The sequence below is a fragment of the Lutjanus erythropterus genome, chromosome 13 (assembly GCF_056507025.1).
Source record: "Lutjanus erythropterus isolate fLutEry1 chromosome 13, fLutEry1.hap2, whole genome shotgun sequence".
NCBI lineage: Eukaryota > Metazoa > Chordata > Actinopteri > Lutjaniformes > Lutjanidae > Lutjanus > Lutjanus erythropterus.
This window is the reverse complement of record NC_139329.1, coordinates 4,500,169-4,527,268: the sequence shown is the minus strand read 5'-3', so window position 1 is coordinate 4,527,268 and position 27,100 is coordinate 4,500,169. Positions and strand designations below refer to the sequence as shown.

General features: G+C 39.3%; 1 protein-coding gene across 4 annotated transcripts in view; it reads left to right on the top strand.

The window, feature by feature from the left end:
* Positions 1-27,100, top strand: part of znf423 (zinc finger protein 423) — a 192,964-nt gene that overhangs the window by 90,690 nt on the left and 75,174 nt on the right. For 3 of the 4 annotated variants that reach the window (XM_084733843.1, XM_084733841.1, XM_084733840.1), the window contains exons 16-19: positions 388-809; positions 2,225-2,438; positions 4,901-4,985; positions 16,963-16,983. In XM_084733843.1, coding sequence (XP_084589969.1) covers positions 388-809; positions 2,225-2,438; positions 4,901-4,985; positions 16,963-16,983 — 742 coding nt within the window. The remainder of the gene's footprint in view (positions 1-387; positions 810-2,224; positions 2,439-4,900; positions 4,986-16,962; positions 16,984-27,100) is intronic. The other variant, XM_084733842.1, reaches the window with a different exon arrangement.

The window sequence follows — 27,100 nt, the reverse complement described above, 5'->3', positions numbered from 1 at the left end:
ACAGCCAGTTTTGCTTTTCTCTTGTGTTAGTTTTTTGTTGCTTTCTGTCTGTGTACCTGTCTTTTGATCCTGAAACTTCTTTGGCTGCTTTGAATTTAGGCTTAAAAATGTTAAATTGTCCCAAGGGAGGCAATTTGTGCTCCACTCTACAGGAAAAATGTTTGCATATTCAAAAAAATGCATTGTGTAATGCAGCTACAGTTGTAATAGGGTTATACCACCATTATTAGAACAACAGTGCTTTTATAAGTTTCTGTTAAAGACTGAAAGGCACACTATGTGCTTTGGGCTGCTATTTCATAAACCTCTTTTTTTGGATTGGTATTATTACTCGCCACTTGGTGTGTCTTTATGCTCATACTTTGTGTGTATATTCCCTCCCTGCAGGTGACCCACAGTAAGAGCCTGGACACGGGAACGTGTCGAATCTGTAAGATGCCCCTGCAGAGTGAGGAGGAGTTTATAGAGCATTGCCAGATGCACCCTGACCTCCGCAACTCCCTCACTGGCTTCCGCTGTGTCGTCTGCATGCAGACCGTCACCTCCACCCTGGAGCTGAAGATCCACGGGACCTTCCACATGCAGAAGCTCTCCACTGGTTCTGGACTTGGAGGATCTGTAGCAGGAGGTGGAAACGGAGTAGGAGGAGGAGGGAACGGCTCAGCCTCTTCATCCCCAAATGGGCAGCTGCAGCAGCATAAGCTGTATAAATGCGCCTTTTGCCTAAAGGAGTTCAAGAACAAAGGGGAGCTGGTGAAGCTGGACGTCAATGGCCTGCCTTATGGCCTGTGTGCTGGCTGCATGAGCAGGTACATAAGCATTAAAGAAACCCAGAGGATAATAGTGTGCCTTAATACAGACATACTTTAGTATACAATAGATTACTTAACAGTAGCACATTGGTATACAACAAGATCAGTGTTGGGTACTGTTACTTTAAAAAGTAAATCATTAGATTATAAGATTACTGCCATTCAAAAGCAACTTGTTAAGTTGAAAACCACTTTCTTGAGCATGTTGGTTATATTGTCCTGATGATCAAACAGTGAACTAGATAGAGGCATGTTACACAGCTGCCTCAATGAAATCAATAACATACAGGCGCATAATAACCTACAGTACATCATGTTTCACCATGCAACTAATGAACCAGTTAGCTTCTCAAAACACATGCCTACGTACAGACTACAAAAGTGCACAGGCCTTTCAAAGCACGTAGACTCATTCAATCAATGGTCTCTCTAGTGAACTGTTTTATAATGCAGGAGAGGGTTTTCAATAGGTGTGTTGGATAGTTGGTTCCTCTGACAAGACCAAGGCTAAAAAGCTTCTCCACAGGTGCACTTGTCTGGATAGTGTTGGAATACAGACCTGAAGAAAGACTTGATTATGAAGAATTTGTTCAATACATCCATCATCATCACACTTAGTCCCTCAAGGATTTCACAGAATTTTTTGGATTGGCCTAAAATGTCTGAGTTCACACCAGCTTTTCTAAAAAAAAAAAAATGAAAAAAAAAAGTGATGCATGTTGCAATGTTTGAGGCAGCAAGTGAAAATTGCAAAACACAGTTGCAATAAAATGACACTCTGTTTGGAGTGATCTGATTAACTTTGCCACAAAAACTCAGCATTACAAAAACTCTAACAAAATATGCTTTGTATGTAAATGAAGAAGTGCACCTGCGGGGTATTCTGCAAAGAAGTAAAATCTTTTTCAAGCTCAAATTCTGTCAAAATGCACAAAATTAGAAAATAAAAGTGCACAGAGCATTGATAAGTATCTGATGATTGGTCAAATTTGTTTGACTTTGGACTTAATTGCAAAGTTGTGCAGAATTCACACCATTCATGTATCATGCAGTATTACAGTATTGAATACTTTATAATGAGGTAAGATACCAATGTAGAAAAAAATAAGAGACTGCCCCTGTCATAAACTGAGGAAAAGGGCAAGTGACATATTTTGAAGCTTGCATTTGGGTGCATTGCTGGACTGTGGCTGACTGTGGTATTTATATATGGTATAAGTGCAGTGATTCTTCTCATCTCAAACATATCTATTGCTAAAAGGTGTAAACACATTTTCAAGTATTCATAAAGTGCATGTGGGAAGAGGGAGCTCAACTTGTGCTTTTTAAACAGACAGTACAGCAACACAGATATCGACATGTTTTGATTGCTGAAATGTACTAAAACAAATAAAATGCACTGGTCAAATCAGGGGCACGAACGGCCAGAGCCCGAGCCACGGAGGAGCTGCCACGCCTGGGGACACGCAGGTAGAGAAGGCCATGACGGGGCTGAGGTGTCCAGAGTGCGGGGTGAAGTTTGAAAGCCTGGAGGACTTGGAGAGTCACGTCCAGACAGATCACCCAGAGGTCAGCCCTGAAACGAGTGCAGCAGGAAAGAAGGCTGAGGCTTCACCTGCGCCTAAGGTGAGAGAATATACTGAAACTAGACAGAGAGATAATAGTTATAGAATTTGTTCTGCTTTCTACTTATAACCCCTCAAACAAAGTCTGAAAGTGGCATTGTTTTTTACTGAGCTGAGGAGAAATTTTGCTTATGTAAATACATGCGAAAAAATATCTATGCAACTGAAACACAAATACTGAAAACTAGAGTCAGGTTTGCATCTTAAATGTTAATCACTTTTGTGTTTCTTAACAAAACCATCAACTAAAATGAACAGACGTGAGAGAGCAGTGAGGGAGATGAAACATTACACAATATAATTATGGTCAGTTCTGTATAAGTAAAACAGAATTTAACACATGGAGACATTTTCAGGAGTGTATGCAGCAAACTCAAATTCTGCTGAACTGTGTGTTTGAATGAGTCGTGTGTGTGTGTGTGTGTGTGTGTGTGTGTGTGTGTGTGTGTGTGTGTGTGTGTGTGTGTGTGAAGGGTTGGTGCGTGCTGCTGCTTTGTGTCTGTAGCTTGCATACGTGTGCTTGTGTGTATGTCGGTGTGTGTCAGCTGAGCCCCACTGGGTCCTGCGGCTGGGGCGTGCTGAGGCATTGTGGGAGCTGTTCGCTCTACTTGATATTGACAGTCAGGCTCCCCGGGACTTGCCGCGTGTCTATGTGTGTGTGAGAGTGTGTATTTGCGAGTGAGTGTGTCTGCCTGTGTGTGTGTTAGAGGCAGTTCCCAGGGACCCTCTGTCTTACCTGCACCTTTGTTTCTGCTTAGTCTAACAGCACAAAGAAGACAAAGTAGGATTTCTGTGTGTGTGTGTGTGTGTGTGTGTGTGTGTGTGTGTGTGTGTGTGTGTACACTCAGTGTTGCAGGCTGAAGCAGCAGAGAGATAGTGGAAGTGGGGCCTTTGTGTATTTTGTATGTGTTTGTGCATGAGTGATCGCTGTGTGCTGTGAATGGATAAGCAGAGCCTCTGCTTCTCTCTCTCTCTTTGTCTCTGTGTCTCTCAGCCTTGTTTCTCTGGCTCTTTCCGTGTCTCTTTCTTTCTCTCTTGTTCTCTTTTCTCTTACACTCGTTCCTTCTGTTTCTGTTTCATTGCTTCTTCCCTTAATCTTTTTCCTGTTCACTCCCTCCCTTATTAATTTCTGTCTCTCTCTTTCTCTTCAGAAGTCTTACGTGTGTGGCGTGTGTGTGTGTGTGTGTGTTTGTGTGTGTGTGTGTGTGTGTGTGTGTGTGTGTGTGTGTGTGTGTGTGTAACTGCATACCTCTTCTTTCTTTCACCAAGTCTCCAAAGACTTAGACTTTCAGTCTTGCTTGATTAGACTTTGTGGGGGTCTCACATGTTGAGGGTTGAGAGCAAAAGAAAAAAAGAAATTTTTTTCTGTACTTGTGTACTTCTCTGTACTGTGTTTTAATTTCCTTGTTTTTTTTCTAGCTATCACTAGAAAATATTATAATACCCTTTTCATTCTTGAGCATGAGCAGTGTTGTGCACCTTCGCACTTCATAAGAGTTCAGCTCACAGAGATTAAAATGAATTACTTCACGTTCATAGTTCACAATTTTGAATGTTGAACTAAGGTCACTGTCCCAAAAAAATGAACTAGTTCACATTCATGTAATGTTTTTAAAAAATGTAATTTTAAATAGAACCTCTACCTGGAATGCTGGAGACTATATAACATTGTCATATAATGATATTTATGCTTTTAATGTGTTAATTTGAATAGCTAGGATAACTTATATCTAAAGTTATTACCAACAATTTGGGAAAGTTTTACACTACAACAGATGGCAAACACCAACTGCTGTTGAAATTTCCAACTCAGACATTCCGACTTCCCAGTTCAAATTGCACACACTATAATACAAGACCTGCAACCAGATGAAGTAGGAGACGAGTGGATATACTGTAACAGGGATCTATCTGTCTGTTTCTTACTGTAACAGAGACTCCAGTCTGCAGTGTGGCCTACTTAATGCTGCATGATCAAAACACGTTTGTAAGCTGTATCACATCGACATTTCTCTCCATATTCACATGCTCTCTCTGCTGCGAGTCTGCATCAACATTGTTAACACTCTCAGGAGTGAATGACGCTCACGTTCACGTTATTTGTTGCAAACTGATCCGTTCAGTTCACCGTTCACCAAAGATATGAGCATGTTCAATTAATTAATTAATCAGTTATTTATGCACAACACTGTGAATTACTATGATTACAATATGATTAAATGCCTTTGTCTGATAAACAAAAATAAGTTATCAACAACTTTTGCACTTGTCCTTAAAACTTTTTTTCATAAAATATCACACTGCTTCCACTATTAAGTCAAATCGATCTAATTTGTTTCTTTAATCTAGTTTTTGATTTCATAAGTGAGTGTGTTTTCAACTAAAATTCCTCAGAATAAATGTCCATTTTTGTTTTACATGCAAGGTAATGTTTTTGGTGTGTTTGTGTCTTTTATCTTACAGAAAAAAACCTACCAGTGTATTAAATGCCAAATGACGTTTGAAACAGAAAGGGAGATTCAGATTCATGTCGCCAATCACATGATAGGTGAGTGAGACGCAGCTCTTCCACTCTGTGTTATATTCCTCAAGTGTGTGTGTGTAACTGAGTGCGTGATTGTGTTGATACTGCATTTTGGTGACTGTGAATGTCTCCTTGTTTTGTCTCTTGGTTCAACGGCACAGCTGTTACAATTGTCTTCTTCCTGCGCACATTTAATATAAACACTAGCAGACACAGCAGTTTGCCAGAGCAAAACACACAGACACACACATAGAGGTGTGAGACAGACAGGTGGAATGAAGAGCTGTTTTTGACTTGTGGCTGTCTGTTGTGCAATTTACCGCTTGTCTATGCCTGTGAGGGATATAAAACTTTGCTAAGAAAACAGTCAAACCTTCACATAAAAATTTACACTGAGTGAAGAATGAGAAATCTTTGAGGAGCAACACTGACATGTTACATATCATCACTCCAACATGAAAGACTTGGCTGTTTGTCACTTAATGTGACTCTTTCTACCCCGGATGAAGTCAAACACCAATAAACACTTAGGAGAGTCAAAGTCATATATTTTAATATATATATAAAAGAGTAAAAATCAAGATAAAGGCATGTGCACTTAAAGCAGTGTTGTATAGTTGTTATCACCATTTTATTGCATTTGAAGTAGAGTAAAACAGATATATTGGTTGGCCAGTATTTCTGCTCTAGCACAGCTGTGTAAGTCCATGTTGGTATCGGCATATATGTTGTCTGATATTTTCTTTTCAGATGATAATACAGTTTGTTTTTTAAATTATTTACTAGTGTTATAGGCAGCATTTTAAATATATTTGATGCTTTCTCTTAATCCATTGTTCTATTTGTGCTTTTTTTTTTAAATTTATAGTTATTTATAATTGTTAAATATGCCAGTGAAAGTTTACTGTTTCAGTGCCCTTATATAAGCTCCTCAATAATCAGGCCCTAATTTAAAGGAGTGAGGTTATAAGAGCATGGCTAAAGACATTTTTTGAATAACATTTACTCAAAGCTTAATTCAGCAATTTTATTTGTTCCGTCCACCTACAGAAATGTGATCTCTCTTACTAATTATTTACAGCTTTATGCAAACACTATATGCAAGATTTAGGCAGTGGAACTGCCCACATAGAGAGCAAGCAGCAGGCACTAAGGTAGTGAACATGCACAGGTTTTGCAAAACCTACCCAAGCCAAGAATTTCAGTTTAGAGAGGCATTTTTTTAGTTTACTAGGACAAATCAACAAACATTGATGCCTTCAGTTATACTGAGTGCTCTTGGAACAATGTAATGCATAATAAGAGTCACTGGTTTAGTCAGTTTTATTTGCCTGGCCAGCTGCTTTTGCATGAAATAAAATCAGCAAGAGAGGAGCAAGAGAGTGCAAGCCACTCTAGTCCCATTATTGCCTGTTAAGTGCTGAGAAAAGGTTAGATAAAATAGTTTGGTGAGTGCACCTATTCTTAATAAGAATGTGTGTTTACCCAAAAATTACCGCTGTAGTTTGGAGTCTTCTGTTCTTTTATGAGCTTCCCCTGTGACACTTTTTTCCTCTCGCTACTAATTTGCTGCCTTAGCATCTCTGTCGTCATGGAGATTAACGAGGTGGACCTGTGAGTTTTTCTGGGGAACAAACGCTCTGCACCCCCCACCCTCAACCCCTCGCCAGACCTGACAGGCAATCCCAGAGTCACTGATGTACTCTGAGGTGTGTGTGTGTATGTGTGTGTGTGTGTGTGTGTGCGCACATGTGCGTATGAAAGTGAGAGTCTGAGTGTGTGAATGCTGACATCGCTCTGAGTTGTCTAGTAATGTCTGGAGACGTTAGAGGACAGAGTTGAAACAGAAGTACAGCTGGAGTAACTTTTACTTCATTCCCCCGTGGACCACAAACTCTCACACATAGTCATACACTCTCTGTCTCACACACACACAATCAAAGATGCACAAACACAGGGACACATGCACTCATGAAGGAACACACACTAAGTATATATAGTTTCTACCATCTTTTCCCCTCTGTTTCTCTCTGTTTGTCTTCTTCGCTCTTCCCTGAATCACTGAAACATCTCTCTTTCATTCTTTGTGTTTCAGTCCTCCTCTTCCTCCAGCCTTTCTTATCCTTTTCCTGCCTGTAACTATCTTTGATCTACTTCCTCTTCTTCCATAACCTCTGCTCCTCCATCCTGACAGGAATCCTGCCACTCATTTTGACATTCCTCCCAATTTTATGACCATTTCTCTTCCTTGTCTGACAGATTACTTATCCTTCTCTGCTTCTGTCTGTCACCACCACACACACACACACACGCACGCACGCACACACACACACACACACACACACACACACACACACACACACACACACACACACACACACACACACACATACACACACACCCATATATGCATCCTCACAAAGTGGTGGCAGTTTTGGGTTAATTAATGTGCAAATTGTGTGACAACGTAGCGCAGATTAATTATGAAATTAAGACAGATTATTTTTAAGAGCCTGCTCTGTTCCTATTATTACATTTCTTACAACCCGACCCACCCCCTCCCAAAGAAGAAGGGAGCAAATACTAAGGAGAAAAATTTAATTTGGTATAAAACTATTGGTGCTGAAGAGAAAATGGTGAGATCAAAAGGCAGATATTAATTTCACTGTTTGTCTTTCATTTTCCTGATCTTGTTTTATCATGTGTGTGATCACAAGTGCACATTTATCAGTGAAAGGTTTGATTGCACCCAAAACAGATACATCCCTGAGGTCTCATGTAGACAATTTTGTGTTGTGTCATCAAACTTCTCAAACGCAGGATACATGGATTTACCTTTGATTAACTTTTGAATTCTGTACCTGTGAGACGATTCTCATAACTGCAGTCATTCTCCTTTCAACAGTAGTATTCAATCCTCATTAGGTCAAATGCCAGATGTAAACGGCAATGAGTGTCAGCAGGATGACAAAATTTAAATACATGTGTCTTAAACTTCAATTGTTCACTGACCAGAATTGTCAGCGAGTTTTTTAGCTTGATCAACCATGACCCGAGTCTGCATAACGTTTTTGTTCTCAGTTGAATGTCAATGTGACAACCAATCAATTTGTTTTTATTGGCTCTCTTGCATGATGTATATTAAAGTGATGACTGGATCTTCAAGTGCTTAGAAAAAGCAGATTTAATGCAAAATTTGTTATCATGCTATTGGCTTTAAGAGGAGTGATAGACTCCAAGAGCAGGATACAGTAAGAGTTCGGAAAGAATAAGATAGAACTAGAGGAGAGGACATGAGTACAGAGGGCAAGATGATGTGAGAGAAGCACCTTTGCAGTTATTATGAACAATTTAATCTTCCCATAGAAAAAAGTTATAAAAATACTTGTGTATTCTGTCAAGTACAGTTCTTTGAAAGAAAGGGAATCATAAGTGGCTAAAATCAGAACTGGCAGGTCAGACTTTGAAATCTGATCTTTAAAATATCTGTTACAACACAAAGTCCAAATAGAGCTTTTCTCTCTGTCTTCTTGCCTCTCTTAGTTTCTGTCCTTGTCTTCTCTGTAAATCTCAGCTCACTTCAACCCAGCGGACTGCGCTGGTCTCATATTTTAATTGTGCTGCAAATGAACAAAAATTATTCCTCCCCCAAATGAAAAACCTGTTATCTCCCTATCCCCAGTCACTTCAAATTTTGAAGCCTTAATTATACTGTGTTAAGGTTTTATTTGGGCTATGGTTTAGATGGCAGAGTAATTTTTTAATCCTGTGTAGGCTCTACCTATTTGACTATCAAATCATAGTGAGATTTCAGTGTCATGAATCCATTAAATTAAAGAAAAAAACAAACTCCAAAGAATTGATGTTATAGGCACTGTCACGTCAAGGTGATGACGGCATGGAGCTGTATTGTCATCTGCACAGTGCTGGAAAAGGCGCTGCTAAAACTACCAATGAAGAAGAACTTCCTGTTTTTTGTTTTTTTTTGTGGCTGTTCAAACAGGTGAATACTGTTTCTTCTGCATCCAAGCATGTCCAATTACTTGAAAAGAAAGAAAAAGTTTCCTGAATAAATGTTAGATCTCATTAGTGTAATGTTTTCAGCTCTGCAGATATAGCTTGTAGGATCAGTGATCACTTCAGAACGAGTTTGCAAGGAGGAGAATCATGAGGCCAGGTCAAAGTGTAACTTTACACAGCAGTTAATAATGCACATTACTTATGAGACAAAACCACAAGCAGATGTGATGGCTGGTGGTGGCATTTATGTGATATTAACCTTAACTTTTATCATCCTCTAGATTGTCTCTAAAACACAGCCAGTGGTTTTGACTTGCTATGGCTGAATCATTTACCTGGCTCAGACATAATGTGGAGGTCATGACCTGTTATCTGTGCCAAAAACTTAGTGTCCGCACACTGCAGCTTGATGCTGGCTTTGTGAGACCGTCCACAAACTACAGACTGGATACCTTAAATTGTCATGAGATGACACCCCACATCTTGCTGTTGTAAAATATGTAAATTGAAGAACAGGCTTTTATATTATGTTTATGTTCAACTACACTGCAACAGGGCCCCTATGTACTGTAAATGATAACATCAGCAACAAAACCTATATGATTTTAAAAATCTTTGCAGATCAACTGTGTAAGTTGAACATGTTCTTTTTTTATGTTGCATTTAATTTAATGTTAAACTAGGCACTTTTATTTTTTAATTAAATGCTTAATAACATGATAATAGTAATTTTCTTCAATCATAATTATGAGAAACTAAAATATGTTGCTTGTAAAAAATGTTCGCTTGACCCAGGTGAAAGCACAGTACACATGCAGGTGTGAGCACATTATCAGGAAGGTGCCACTTCAGCCTCGTTTTGAGAATGTTGGATTGAATATTTGGTATGGATGTGCATTGCACCAAGACACACACGACTGGACACAAACAGACACACTATATGATGGTGTAAAAGAGTTGTCTTTCTTTTCTGTCCCTCCTCATTACATTCTTCATTTCCTTTCATTCACTTCTCTTCCTCTCCACGATCCTTATTTTCTACTTTCACATCACCCTCCACTATCGTCTTTGGGAAGATGTTCCTTCCTGTCTGCTAGTTTCAGCTCTCACATTCAATAACTCTACCACTGGTAGGAGTGCTTGTGTCACTTTTGATATTCTCACATGGATCAGTGAAACACCCTAAGGCATTAGACTACCTCTCAGCCTCTCAACCTGTCTGTGTCACTGAAAAATGTGCACGAAGAAGAAAATCTGAAATAATGTTTAAAAATGTGAGAAGGTCTGCCTCCCATCCAGTCATCGACTGTGACGTGTTTCTGCTGCTCCTCAGTCACACAAACCTGTTTGCCTTATGTAGGCAGTTTTGACTGGTTGAGGGAGCAAAGAGGAGGGAGTTTCCCATTGGCTTATCGAGTCCAGTAATGTGATTGTCACATCGCTCCGTGGGTAATACATGGTGCACCCCACGGTCCTGTTAATTACGCTGTCAGAAAGAGAAAGAGAGACAACGTTCAAGCAGATAGAGGAAGAGAGGGTCAGAGTGAGAAGTCTAGAGAGGAATCCTTGTTGCGCTGAGGAGGAATCATCACGAGTATGACTGCTCCACTTGTATTTGGGCTAAAGCCAACAGCACTTAGGTGACATTTTTCTCCAAAATATATTCTCCACTTACTGCTTATCACTCATTTTATAAGCAATATTATTGTTGCTTGCTTACTGCAGTTTAGGGATGCAACAAAATTTTATTTTCATAGTCGATTAATCAGTCAATTATTTTCTCAATTAATCAATTAATAGTTGTTTGGTCTGTAAAATATTGATGAGAAAAATGTTGATCAGTGTTCTCCCAAAGCTCAAGGTGATGTCAGATGTCCTGTTTTACCCACAACCCAGATATTCAGTTAACTGTCAGAGAGGGGTAAAGAAACCAAAAAATATTCACATTTAGTTAAGAATATTGATTTTTTTCTTAAAAAATTATTCAAGCTGCTTAATTGATTATCAAAATAGTTGGTGATTAATTTAATAATAGATCAGTCAATTCATCTTTGCAGCTCTACTGCAGTTATTCATAGTTTTACCCTTCATGTTACTTTTCTGTTTTACTGAAATTATGCATCAAGCTTTATGATTTATTCACATACCATTTTTCCAACTTGCCAGCAAGAACTATAGCAATTACCTGTGAGGGAGAAAATACTCATTGTATGTGCTCAACTGAGCATTTTCAAGTTGAGAAAGGCTTGAACACTTCTTTTACAGGCAATATATAATGATGACAGTGGGTGTCCAGTTTTCTCCAAAAGCCACTAATACTGGCAAAGTGTTGGTTGTCAGTGAAGCAGGAGCATATTATTATGGTTGTTAAGAGTAAGTTAATACTTGTTCATAAGGTGACAAAATAAATAACACTTTTATTTTAATAGCAATTATTTCTAATAATGCAGAAATGAGATTCAGCACCACACACGCTGGCGTGTACAAGGCTTAACATTTCAAGAAGAGACCCTAAATCACTACTACAAGTTCTTGCCCCCAGTTTCTGCTTTACTGTGATGGTATAGTCACACCCAGTGTGTGTTCCCACAAGCCTTGGCTCTAACACAGCACACAAGTTAATTAAAACACCATGTGGTCAATGCCCTGCTCTGGAGGCAGAGAGGAAGAGACTGAGAGAAGAGAGGCAGGATTGGAAGGAAAAAGAAATCATGCAAAAAGATTGAAGGGGCACAAGTAAATGAACAGTTGAATTTCTTTCCCTCTTGGTTTGTTCACCATTTTGGCAGAGTTTGCATAGACAGGCTCTGAATCTATTACAGGGCTTTAGAAAGTGTTGTCATGTCAGACAGCACTTGTCTGTGGGCAGTTATCTGTACAATGTTGATGATCTCTAGTATTGACTGGTCTGGCCTCAGCCAGTAAACATGTCACATTTTAATGTGATGCTTAAACTTGATGAAATAAGTGAAACTCATGGCACATGTCCACCTGTTTTTTTCTTTCTCACATCCCCAAATGTACACTCCTGTAGCCTATAGGGTTCTTGTTACACCAGGATTATCCTCTGAAATACCCAGAATGTAATGAAATGTGACATGGAAGTCCTATAGAAACCAAAACTCATATTCAGTGATAGGGCAGATCCACTTGAACATTTTCAGTGTTTAAATTGGTTCTCAACACTGAATAATGTTAGTAAGCTTGTATTGCCCACACTTTACATAGTTAAAACACACACACACACACACACACACACACACACACACACACACACACACACACACACACACACACATGCACACAGCCTCAGTCCATCTCCCACACACTAAGGAGAGAGAGAAATGAAGTTATCCTCTTTTGCCTCAGGTACCAACTTGCCATTTGAGAATTCTTTGGGTATTTTTGAGTGTAAAACAAAAGCCTAAGTGCAAGTACAAAAATATATTAGGACTGTACCGAAGCTTCATAATGGTGACATTTGGATTCTAAATCAGCTTTCAAATTCTGTGCAGCTTTTTTTCTTGTCTTTAAACCTGCTATTTCTGCGCGGTTGCAGATACAGACTAAGCTACACTAATATAATTTTTAGGGCTGACCTAATTGCAACAAGGTCAAGTGCAATATCCAAATCACAGAACCATGCAATTTTTTGATAAAGAATAAATGTTACAAACAGCATTATAATGGAGTACTGTAGTGCTGCAGAGGCATCTCTGCAGGATGTAATAAAATGTTTTTTTGGTACACACCCCAAAAAATGTCACGTCATCACAATATTAATAGTTTTTTCTCAGTAAAAATGAAAATTTGGATGCAAAAACAATAATTCCCAGTAATTGTATTGCATATTTACGGAATTGCAGTATCTGTAAAAATAATCACAATATTACTTATTTTTACCACAGTAATTAATTGCTGTTGTATTTTTTGTAGAATTAGTTTGGTGGCTGTGTAGGACTGTTTCTAACTCATGTGATCCAAAGATTTCCATTAACTTATGTTGAGCATTGTAAAGTAAAGAAGGGGTGTGACATATTGTATGATTCACAATGTATTGTTATTTTTCTCATGATGACATACAATCATATCGTAATGGCAATATGAACAGTATTATAAAATTCTATCACAATACTGTCAGAATTTGTTGGAAAAAAGACCCATATAATCATTTCCAAAATTCAAAATTTTTTTGTCTGATTAGATATTTGTCTTCAATTAATTTTTTGGCATTCAGCCTTTCAAAAACAACATTTTCACCATAGTAAAATACTTCTGTGTTTGCTCTCCTGCTCTCCACACACAAATTGATGCATACACGTGTATTATTTGGATGGTCTAGTGGTGTTCCAAGAGGACTATAAATTACATTTATGTTGATGAAAAAGAGTTATGTTCATTAACAAAATTCATCATAAAATGTTATGACAGATATTTTTGAAACTTCATTCGAAAATCTCAAAAGAAGCTTCAAATGTACAATAAGAAAGACATTTAGAAGACAATAGTATAGATAGTTGTATGTTTTTGGTTTGTTTGGTTGTTGTTTTTTTTTTTTACTATTATCAGTGAATATTCTCTCTAGTGTTTGTGTGTGTGTCTGCACGTGTGTGTAAACATGAATGTGTTTCTATGAGTCAAAGGAGAGCTGTCTATCCAGGTTGTTGTAGTGTGGCTGGTGTATGTGTGTGGGTTGGGGGCATATCCCACCTGTGTGTGTGTGTGTATGTGTGTGTGTGTGTGTGTGTGTGTGTGTGTGTGTGCACAATCACAGAGCTGTGCGTTTGGTTTTTCTAGCCCCCAACGCTGCTGAGCAGGTGGGAAGGGGAGGGAGGGCTTGAAGAAGTGGAGATGAGAAGAGAATGTAGAAAGTATTTATTTGTGTTTTTGGCTGGGCACACTGGGGGGGAGGCTTCATGGGAGGAGAAGATGCGAGGGGGGTTAGAGGAGAGATGAGAGACGACAGAAAAAAGAGAAAGAGGCAGAGCCGAGGGTGGTGGAGGGCGGCACTGAAAAAGAGGGATGACAGTAAACTTCAGGGTTTTTATCTCTGCATGTAGAGCTGCCCAGTCAGATCAGCTAAATTTGACAGAAAACCAGCACCACACTCGTGTCTGTGTATCTGCAGCCCTGGTAAATATGTCATCATTCTCTCTGGATGAAGTTTACATCACATGCACCATCCAGATTCAATTTTTTTTTTTGTTTTTAAATAACTCCATACTGCTTTATTTCATCATCTCCAACACTTAGTAGTAAGATGATGAAGGACTGTAATATTTCTCTCTTTGTAAAGTATGGTTTAGTTCCCATCTCCCCTCTCCTCTCACTGTATGTACATGTGTATTTGTTTGTGTGTTATGTGTGCATGTCTCCTTGGACCGCACCGCAGTGAATTTTGGCAGGCTTTATTGTTTTCTGCTGTGCAGCTGCACATCATGAAGAACTTCCCTCCCTGTGTGATAGTGTGAGGTGAAGACACCAGTCTGTGTGCAACTAAACATGTGAGCGTGAGTGATGTGTGCGTGTGTGCGTGTGTGTGTGTGTGCGTGTGTGTGTGTGTATGTGTGTGTGTGTGTGTGTGTGTGTGTGTGTGTGTGTGTGTGTGTGTGTGTTAATACAGTACATCTTCCAGTTGGGCTTGTATGGAATCAAAAAGAAGCTTCCATCCCCAAAATTCCCACCTTTCCCTGTTGAGATGGTGAATGTAGATTTGATTCATCATGGGGTGTCACAATTTCAATGAGCATTCTCATTGTCCTAATGTTTGGTGTTCCTAATGGACTGGTAAAAAAAAAAGTTAAAACAATAAGAATAAAAATAAATTTGACCCTGTGGCCTGTGGTACAAAAAAAAACCCTTGGCAGTTATATCACACTTGATACGATGTCACTTATCCTTTTAAAGAAAAATTTGAAAATTTAAAAGTTTGAATTGAAAATCGAACTGAATCCAAAAGTAAAATCTAATAGTGGAATTGGGACACTGGTGAAATACATGCAGCGACGTAATAGCAAGTAAAAAACAGGTAAACACTGACCTTCAGCTAATGATTTTAAAGCAAACCAACAATATAATATTCTGTTGTACCTTTAAAATACCAACATGCATTAAACAAACCAAGAAAATCCTGGCTGGCTCACTAATGTGAGAATGTTCTCACTTTGCAAGGGTGCCCCCCCCCCACACACACACATGTGCGCGCACACACAAACACAAACACACATACAGATACACACATACACATGTACACACGCACGCACACACACACACACACACACACACACACACACACACACACACACACACACACACACACACACACACACACACACACACACACACACATATCCCTAAATAAGGTCCTTGACAGCATGTTCTGAGTGTTGCATGCAGCCACTAATGCTTTACTAATCACCTCAGTCTAGATTTCACAGCATGAGACCTCACTTCTCAAACACATGTAGACACACACACACTCTCACACACAAACACAAACATACTGAATGTGTGTGTCTGCACCAGACATGTGCTGTGTGTGTGCACAAAGAGCCACACACAGCATGTTATCTCCCCTTTCCATTGGTCCTAATCAGGGACCAGTCTCCAATTAGCATACTGACTGTAACCATTACTTTGATCTGCCAAAACTACACACTGTCCTCTCTTCCTCCATGCTAACACCTTTAGTAAAATTTACAGCCCCGCACACTGCTTTCCTTCCTTCTGTCACCTGTTTATCTTCTCTCTGTCCATCATCATAGCCTTTAGCTACAGCAACATTAAGATGTAAACTATAAACCTTAATTATAGAGTCCCTCCAAGAAGTTGCAATGTTGTGATCACGACAATAATGCAGTCAATAATCCAGTCAACGCAAGTTTTCTGCAAATTTGACCAGTCACTGTAGCTTCTACTGCGTTCTACCAATCAGTTCCTCATGCAAACGTCATGCATGTGCATGTCATTGAGGGTACTTAAGAGAACATTTTTGTCATTGGTATTGACATTTATCAATGCTCTATGCAAAGATTTTGCTTTTGGTAGAGTATTTGTAATCCTAATTTCCTAATCATATAATCCATTTTGATGAGGTTACTTAGAACACTCAGAACAGAGTACAGTTTTATTCTCAACAAAACAAGTTGTCTTGGTTTCACTTCCTCCCGCAATTTCATTGCAAAAAAATGCCTAAAAACATTGCATGCATCACAATTTTTGCCCTGAAATTTGAGACTGTAGCAGTGTAACAATCCCAATAAAAGCCAGTAAATTCCTGGAGGGACTGATTATATGTCTGTGTCAAGAGACCAGCGTTGTAGGAAACAAGTCGGGACATTGTTCAAATCTGCCTTTTCATACGTCAGACATTTTCTCATATGTTGGAAATACTCTGTTTGGTTTAGGTGAGGGGTGGCGCCTGCCGAGCGTGCAGGAGGAGGAGTGCTCATATGTAATGACTGTCTCAAAATTAACTGTGATGGAAGTATAAAAGGGAAATAGAAACAGAGGGTTGTGTCTTACCCAGACTTTGGACTAGGGAGCTTGCAGGGTTAAGACTGGGGCAACTGATGCTGATGTTTGTGTTCATACATACAGCTCTTTCAGATAGTGTCCAGATAAATGCAGATTTGCAATGCATGAGCATGGGCTATATTGTCACTCTTATTATGTTGTGGCTGCTGAGAGTGTAAGAAGATTTGTAGTGTCACTCAAGAAAGGGTTAATGTTTTCTTACTTTCACTTTGTGAGGTGGTAAAAAAGGTTGCACAGAGGTTTGTCATCAGCTTTGCAGTTAATTTGTTTACACTACAACTGAGGAGAAATGGCTAGTCTATAAACCTACTTCATGTTGTGTTCACATTCAACTTTCTGCCTCCCCCACACACAAACACACCACATTCACACTACGTATTACTAACCGTGCCCATTCTCTCCTCCGCTCTCCCCCATCCCCACCTGCCTATTGGATGGCCTGTAGAAGAGCCCACCTGTCGGCAAGGTTTGTCCCCTTTCTGTCTCCTTAGCTCACACTATGAGCAAGGCAGCATTGTGCTGTCTCACTGCCTGTCCATCAGCATTTCATTCCCTTGCTTTTGAATACATATAGATGAGTATTGAGTATGTATTAGCTTTGATTCTTTGTGACAGATGATTATTACAAGATATTCTTTAATCCCAGATTGTTACCATGTGCATGATGTGGAAAACCTAGGAAGCAGAAATATAGCTTAACTCAGGCTAAAAATTATTCAGTATTTTCTCAGTAACAGAAATCAATGTGCATAATATAAACCGTATCAACTGTATTAAAAAAACTCTGAAGGAATGATTTTGAATTTGACACATTTTAGCTGAATCCTTGCACAATTACCCCTCACCTCAACTCCTCATTCACCCCAATCCCTGCTGCTAGTTGCATGCTTCATTGTCCTTCCCACCTCATACACACCACACATACACACAAACACACATGCGCGTGCACACAAAGATGCCTTGGAGGTATTGAGTGGCCACTCACCTGGATCTAAGTGCTCCCCGTGGAGTGTGGTGGCTAATGATGTGTCCTCAGCATGAGCTTTACTTACTTATTTACATCAATGCACTCTAATAGTGTTAGGTAGTCTCCCTTATTCACATTCTTCACAGATTTGACCATCAGTAGTTCGGGGACAACTATACTCTTATTTGCCTGACACATGTTCACTGGCCAGGGTTCAGTTCACTCTGAATATTCTCTTTTCTAAAAGCTGGAACTCAACTCTTTTTTTTTTCTAAAAGTCCCTGCAGGAAGTCAGGTTCACTCGAATCACCAGCACTTTCACTTTTTAATTTCATCTTTGGAGACTGAAAACAGTTTATGAACCTGTCTGTGTGGAGTTAGGCATTAAATAAACTCAGCTCATTTTAATTTTGTTCCTTGAGGTTGTACTTCTCTGCCAGTTCAGAACAGTGAACCTGCATTCAGCCTGTCTGTTAGCCTGCAGTCAAATCTGTGATGCGCTTGACTAGTAATGTCGGGCTGCTGTCTAAGCAGCCGTCCCAAGGGCTGCGGCTGAGCCGCTGTGTGTCTCTGCACACATCTTTCTGTGCTTCCTAGTGTCCCCCCCTCTCCCTTTCTTCCCTCCTTTTTCCTTTTACACATGCACGCACACACACACCTATCTGTATGGATGTGTATGTGGTAGTAGGCAGGGTCTGGTGTGGTTACTTTGTGTCACTGAAGACTTAATGAGGCGAATAAGAAGCTTTTAGAGTCAATGGAGGTGGATAATGTGGTTGAGGGTTCACTCGTGTGTGTGTGTGTGTGTGTGTGTGTGTGTGTGTGTGTGTGTATGTGTGTGTGTGTGTGTGTGTGTGTGTGTGTGTGTGTGTGTGTGTGTGTCTTTGCCACCGGCTAGCAACATTGCTGTTCTCTTCTGCCCTGCTGCACCTGAACTAATAAGCCACAGACTCCTCTACCTTCTGTGTTGCGGGTGTGTGTCTGTATCTGCACTAACGCTCTGGACTGAAGAAACTTGCTGCTGTTATTTTTCCTGGGGATCACCGATTGTACCGGAAATTTTTGTTACTGTGCAGTATTTCACACAGTGTGAACAGGAGAATTTCAATGTTCTCCTGAACTCAAAGTATGTCGAAGCAAATGGACAGCTTGTCAAACAGAAAAACTGCTATGAAGTACTGCTAATCCTGTCCCAGGCACCAAGTGTCCTGTCTGAGAGAGTTTTTAGCGCCACAGGCGATGGCATGCCTCCTCAGAGGAGTGTGCTTAACTCTCAACACATTGATCAGCCGGTATAAAAAGCTGTTTACACATCCTTCAGTCACCCAGCACCTCCCCTAAAAACACTTCCACTCATACTGTCACTACTAATACTACTACTGCCACTGCCTTAAATGTTACTATTACTTGAACTAATGTCAGTGTGAGCTTGAATGCAAATCCATTAAAAGTAAAAGCACAGTGTACTGCACACAAGTTTTTATTTAATGGCTTATTACTGGCACGTCCATAATTCTCACTACAGCTATTACAACTAACACAGAAATTTAATACTACAAAAACTAGAAAATGTACTACAACTACTAATGATAATGATAATGATAATCACTTTTATTTTTTGTGATTTTATTTTTTTCAGTTTCAATTTCGCTTTACTGACATGATATGTAAGGTGTGTGTTGCCAAAACTTTAAAGAAGCAGACAACAATGGTCATTTTAACTGCTGCTACAAGAAACATAATTATATCATAGTAGAATAATCAGTTAAATTTTGAAATGTGTGTGTGTGTAGTATATGTATGTACCTATATTTATATATAAATGTATGAATTTTATTTAAGATAATTCTTATGTACATACTATATATAATACTCTAATCTTTCTTTATTTGAACAGCTAAGAGCTTATTCAAGAACTATATAACTAACTCACTAAAAAACAATTTATTCTTACACATTTCTGTATAGGTTACCATATTTGAACTTAATGAAAAAGTTTACATTTTATGTCTTACTTTAATTTCTTAGGCATTTCTCTTTATTTGTCATGTTAACCTCAGACTCCATCAGTTAGTTTAAGTAATAGTTAACTAAAGGGAGTCCAACGCATATAAAAAAATAGATTCATGAGCAGTTTGACTGAGCGAAGTACTGAGCAGGATGTTGGTCTGCACTGTGATGGTATGAACATAGGAACAGATGACAGCACACCCCACCCCTCCTCCTGTCTTCCGTCCCTCCCTCCCTCCATCCATCCTTCCCTACATCCCTTCCTCCCTCCCTCCCTCGCCACCTGGAGCCAGCGAGCCGTGACACCAGAGGGAGGGAGGGAGTGATGATGAAGGGACAAGGGACTGGAAAGAGAAAGAAAGAGGACCACAGAGGGCTAGATGAAGGAGAGAAGAAGGAAGGGGAGGATGGGAGGATAAAAGATGAGATGAAGCATATGTAGGCATATAAATAAAATGCTATACGAAAACTATTAGATAAGACAATCCTTTATTAGTCCCACAATGGGGAAAATTGCAATTATGACAGTAGATTGACTTTAATGGTATAAAGGCGATAATACATCATATAGAAAATGCTCCAAAGTGTGCACAGAGCAGGTATTGTATTAATCTAGAAACATGAAATGAAAAACTGACTATTAAACAGAGCTTTACATGTGTAGTATGATCTGTAGCCTCTGTGAGCTTCTTCCACAATCCGTGTTTCACTATTAGTGAATAAAAAGAAGAAAAAATTGTTTTGCAGATTATTATAGTTATTTTCAAGCTTTTAATCTTGATTCATCCAGGGAATTTGAATATATTTGCAGCTTAACTCCAGTATAACCCGAGTCTTCTCCATCTCCCTACTTTTTGGGCACAAGCTTAATGAACATATTTGGTAAGAAAACTAAAAACCTGTATAAAGAAGTAAAATACAGTGCTGTGCCATCAATTTCCTTTTAATTTGTGGCTTCCCGCTCACTCTGAACATGACAGCATTTGTTCTTCTCTTCTCTTCTTCTCTGAAGTTTTACAGCAGTTGGCAGTTTTTGGAAGTTAATGTTTCCATTAAAAATAGGAGTACTGACGATAAAATGTGGTCGAATCAAACTTAGATTAACATTTTTATTGAACTTGTTATTATTCAAATTTATTTTAGGAATTATGTGTGACTGATTTTTTTTTTTAATTAACGTTTTTAGAAAAAATTCTCCTGTACATCCTGCAGTTCTCCAGGGTATCCTTAGGGGTACTACCACCAACATTTGAGAAACACTGGTCTATTGTCAAGGCTGTTTCCAGCCTCAGGTGTGATTTAGAGACTAGTGTTTTACTGCTGGCATTAAAGCACTGTACTGTGTCATAAAGAGACAGCAAGTTTAAATCAGTTTGGAAAAACAAGAACATGCATTTCTGACCTCAAAGTAGGGAGAAAGAAGTAGCCAGTAATCTGTGTAGGATGTGATGATGATTTGTCAGTGTAACATAAAACAGTCATCTGTGAACAGCAGAGTCATTTACTGTAATGTTAATTCTTCAGCATTTTCACTCCTCTGTCTTCAGCTTCTCTTAGCTCTTCTGACACTATTGACAGAAAGTATTGCTATCTGTTAGTCCCCATAACCTACCATTGTCTGCTTTATCGACTGTGCATGAATACATAGACAGAACTGTCAGTGTATTTCTGTTTGTGTGTGTGTTTGTGTGTTTTGAAGGCTAGGAGCATGGTGGTCCCCTGGAGAGCTCATTTTGTCGTCTTCTCGCTTGATTTACCTTCTTCTTCTTCTGCTGTTTATTACCAGTCATTACAAGCTGTTTGGAAACCTAATAGGACACACTGACAAATAGACTGGGAGAGACCCAACCAGGATAGGCACCAGAACACATAATAACTGTGTGTGTGTGTGTGTGTGAGAGAGAGAGAGAGAGAGAAAGAGAGAGAGAGAGAGAGTGCTTGTTTGTCATGTTTCATGTTTGCCTGTGAGAATATTTGTACATGCAACATCAGCTATCTTAACTCATGTATAGAAATTGTCTGCTTTGTCTGAGTGATGTCTTTGTTAGCCCTCTCTGTGTAGATTGGTAGGTGTGTGTGTCTGTGTTTGTGTTTGAGAGGGTGCCCATAAATAGAGGGATCTATACCATCTTGTACCTGCAACCCCCTCTTTGCACACCTCTCTCCTCCCTCTCTCTGTCTTTCCCTCTCTCTGTCTCAACCCGTCCAGGTGTGGCTGCACCAGCTGCTAAAGAGAATGGGACAATTACACACACACACACACACACACACACACACACACACACACACACACACACACACACACACACACACACACACACACACACACTTCCTCTCTATCTCTGCTGGCTAATTGTCACAAGACAAACAAGGCGCTTTGCCTTTATGCGCTTCATAAACAGGGGCCAAGCAACAATTAACTCCCTGCTTAATTCACTAACTATTCTGAATTCATTTTCTCCTGTGACAGGCACATCTGTCACAGCTGGTAGCGAGTGAGAGTGTGTGTGTCTATGTGTGGGAGACAGAGTTTGGGTCTGTATAGTAATGCAATTAGGCTGTGTCTTTAAACAGGATACGTTGAGGCTGATTACTACTGTTATGTGTGTATGATGAAGTGCCACAGGTGAATGCCTTGATGGTGTGTGTGTGTGTTTAACAAAGACATTATTTCACTTTGAGCATATGTTTGTGTGTTCATGATTTTGTTATGGTTATGTTACATTTACATATATACATATTTGTGCGTAGGAGCGGGCGGCAGCAGCCAACCTGTTCAAAGCACCATGATGTAACGCAGCAGGGAAGGCTGACGTGTATTTTATTAAAAAGACAGCATGAAATGAAGATAGCTTGGACATATTTCATTGTTCAGACAATTGAAATAAGTCACACATACCTGAAACAAAATGTGAGAGAATCTACAAAAGGTTTTGAAAGAGGAACTACAAATCAGCAGACGGTCTCCTCAGATATGATAAGCAGAGGCAGATCTTGTAGACCATCAGCTGGAAAAAGACACAGGAGAAAATAAAATATCAAAACAGAAATGTGATCACTGACTGACCTTGAATCTTTTGTGTGTGTTCTTATTGATAACATTGATCCATTCATACCTACTTTAAATTTTTTCATGCCATTTATTATTTAAGCCTGTACATGAAACTACATAGGCATTTTCACACATTGATCAGTAGCTCCTGATTCTTTTGTTAGCTTTGTTGCTCCTGAAAGGGCAGGCCAACTTCCATCTTTGTCATTATTATATGGATTTACTAGAGCTGTCCCAACTCAGAATTTTGTCACTTAATTTAGATTTGGCTGTTCAGTCGGAATATTTGATTATTTGTTCCTTTTTTCATATTGAGACTATCAAGCAATGCTATATGGAACTCCCAGATTATTGAACGGGGTTCAGTGTAAAGCTCAGGGTGATAGCGACATTTATGTAAGTCAATATAATAAACAAGCCAAGTTAGCCTTCTGAGCTAACGTGGACTGACTATTTATTGGATTGTGGACTGATTACCCCGGCGTGAAAGCAAGGAAACCGAAATATCCCCAGGAGTACACTCCAAACTGACTGAAAAAACAAACAAACAAATAAACAACCAAAAAAACAACTGATAATTTGAAATTTGGACTTTAAGGGAGCAGACTGCGAGTTTAGTGACACTACATAATCCTCAGCATAGCCCACCTTAATCCTGAGCAGAGATCTAACCAGCCACTAATAACTGCAGAGTTTAAGATAATAGGCTGCATCTGTGCCTAAAAGAATGTAACAAACGAGACAATGAAAACTGTAAGATCTGCCATTTATCCATAGATTTTCTTTCTACTGGAGAAATAATTTTTTTTATGAAAACCATCAACAGGTCCTTCTGTTGGTGGTAATTGAAAAATAAAGAAGATAATCCAAATTATAATGTGTCGCCACAGATGGGTCCAGTCACCTCAATTTTACTGGTGGAAGTAGAAGACACAGATATATCAGAACTTAGACAAATAAAACGTGATTAGATACCACTTGAGCTGTGTGCGGAAATGTTCTTTTTATTTATTTATTTATTTATTTTTTATTTAGGGAAACCGACCCTTTCGTGATCTTGAGTATTTCACAAATTATCCTCTGCTATGAAATGTTTTGGTATGTATTGGATGTTACTCACCCTGTGGATTGGTGAATCATAATGTTCTGTCCCTGTACGTACACATGCAGTACAGTATAACCATGTGTGAGTGTGAGTTGATGAGATTGAGGGGAACATAATGGAGTGAAGAAGACAGACATGAGTAAAAAAGTGATACTGTACATTGCCAGAATGAGTCTATAGTAAGTGAGAAATTGAGACATCAAGAAAACAAGATGTTGACAGAAATCGTGGCAATTACAGATCAATTGAGTAGATTCATACTGATGGCAAACAGCAGGAGAGGAAACAGACTGATGCAGAGATAGAATCTGCAGAGGACATGGGGGGAGCAGGCGAGGGAGAAGGAGACAACTGAATCCAGATCAATAGGGTGAAATGAAGAGAGAGTGGGTGTGAGGATGGGTGGATCAAGATGAATAAAGCGAGAGACGGAAGGAGAGCGTGTCGGAGGAGAGAGAGACAGAGAGGATGAGAGCGATTTCTGGCAGATTTTGGCTCACACTCAGTCCTCTTGCCGAGCAGCTGGACTTCATTAGTGGCTGGTGTTAATTACTGGGACTGTACACACACACACGCAGATAAGTGTGCGCACACGGGCACATGAACACACACTAACGGATTTGCACGCATACGTGCACACTCACACAGCCTGTGATTCAGGGTCACCTTGCTAGCCTTGTTTGAACCAGCAGAGAGAGGGGGAGATGGTGCCAGACAGACAGAAAAACAGAAATGGAGAGAGCTCACACACAAGTGTCAGTCCACTGTGGGAGTTTATATGTTATTAATGGTATTTTGAGCAGCTGCAAAGGGAGCAGCTGGTATATGGACAAGTTATACAGTAGTTCTGTCAGTATCAGATGTGTGTATAGACTCAGATGTGTGTATGGACTGTAGAGTGTGATTGCAGTGAATAAAAAATTTTATAGCTTCAGAGAGCATGTGGAGAGCCAGAAAAATGGAGATTATAAATAAGATTATGAAGATGGAGGTTTGGATTTCCTTTTTACAAGGAGGTTTACCTTTGCACTATTAACATGGTAATGATTTCTTTTATAAAGAATGTACTGCAAAACACTGAAACCAGTCTGACTTAAAGAGAACCATGACTTTGTGGTGGAGAATTGCTGCTTTTAACACCTTCACAGCTGCACCATTCATGAGGCAGCTGGAAAGCTGCAGTGAAGTGTGAGTCACTGCTCAGTTATGGTCACTGCCTCATTTATGCTTTGAATTCTTAAATAAACTCTGACACTAAATAATTAAATCCACACAACGCTTTTTCACAAACATGTCAATTTGTTATTTAATTACCGGGAATGTAACAATGCCAGAAACGGTCCAATAATGCCATGATAAAAGATCCACAATGCCATATTTAGCAAAAAAAAAAAAAAAAAGTCCTTGATTTAGTAAGAAATCTGATGTGTGATCAGTGTGATAATCATGCTAGATATCGTTACAGTCTGCTACGGTATCAAGACATTTCCTTTATTGTAATTTGATATGTTGTTACATCTCTATTAATTACCTAAGGAGGTAACAATTTACACAATGTAGGTAATATGAGGTAACTCACTGTTTTCTGGTAGTGTCACCATATGATAAGTCCAGACAGGAACCACCTCAGCAAACTCATGAAGTTAAAAATGTAGTATGTTATTTCAGACTCTGATCAATGAAGAGAACCTTGCCAGAGTAATCTGTATTCGTCAGTGTTTGCTGTGTCTCAGAGAAAGTAATCCTAAATAATGCATCAGCATCTCATTTTGCAGGGCAGGGCAGAGGTGTCTATGCCATGAACAGCATGATGATCTAAGATTGAGTCAGTGCGATGCAAAATTTACGGCCTGTATTGTCCATAGGATGTAATATTCAAAGAAAGAAGCATGTAAGACATTTAAGTTTAAGTTTTAGATTCTGGTACAAACCTTGGCCTTCAGACGATCGAAACTGATTGCAGAACCTACAAATTCATGTGGGTGTAGCAATACAAATTTCAAACAGACAATGAAGTGAGTCACTTCCCTCTTAATAACAGCCTGTTTACACAAAGACCGCATACTCATCACAGAGGAGCAGAGATTCAGCAAACATTAAGAACAAACTGTAGAACGAGAGAGACGTTCACAGGCTGAGCTGGAGATTCATTATTGACTTGAATACTCATGTCTTTTCACCTGGGATTGACAAGTAACCTATGATTGATTATTACTGTCTTCATTAGCCAGGTTGGACACATTAATGGCTCATTAGGGTACTGGACGTTGTGGACAGTGCTGATTCAATTTAGGGTTGGGTGATATGTTAGAAGTCTTTCTTCCTGCCAGTTTCAGCTGAGAGATGTGTTGTGAGCAGCAAGTTAGCTAAGTTATGTTTGCTACCCTAAATAAATAAACAAAACAAATGTTAAGAAAGAAAATATTCTTACACCTATTTCTTTATTAAATGGAAAAATAAAACCGTACATCAAGTTTTTCTCTTTTAGCAAACTAAATGTAATTGCTTCGATAATTCATCGTAAAACATGCTTTCACTAAACAGAAACCTGTTAGAACTCACAAAAACTGTTTTGGTTAGTCTTTCCAAGGTTCCACCAGTCACCAGTCAAAATAAAACTTAGATCCATTGAGTTAGATGTAAAAATATTCTGGCTCTACATTGTTGTTCCTCTCACTCGTTCTTCAGCTCAGTGAGTGTGTATTGTGCAGCTGAATGATTGTCTGTCGCTAAGCAGTTGTTGTCACTCTTTCCTCGGAGGCAAAAACCATTAACTTAATTAAAAAAAAAAGATGAAAAATGTACAAAAAAACAACCAGCGATGGGCTCAGCCACTCACTGAAATTTGATAGTCATCTAATCCATGCATCAGTTAGGCTGTATGTGAGCGATAATTTCTGCTATTGAAATCTAACTACTCTACCAGAGCTCCTTAGTGGAGAGTTTTATAAGATCATTGTTGTACTGATCAGCTCCCAACAGTGACTGTAGAGTTTCAGAGTTCAAATCATGCAGAAATTCAAACATCCTTAAATAGGTTTCAGCTTATACATCAACCAAGAGTCTCTCTAAACAACATAGTGATGATCATTTTTTTGGATTCTGCTTCACTGTAGTCTGGCTTTGAACACACATACCATGTGCTTGGCATACATGCTGTATATTTGGGCCTGTTGCCAGTGGTGGTTCATTACTGATCAAGTGATTTTTGTCAGACAAGGTTTTACAAATGTGAGTTAATTAATAGAGCAGCTGGGGTGAGAGAGGGGGAGAAAGCAAGACTTAGAATATAAGCAAATGTTTATTATTTTTGGCCAGAAAACAAAAAAGCCTGTGTGTGTTTTGGTTTGGCAGCCTTGGTAAGTCCAGAATAACAAATAATGGTTTATCATCTTGAGTTACAGTAAGCTCCACCGTGAGCCACCACTTGATTCAGCAGTGGACTCTAA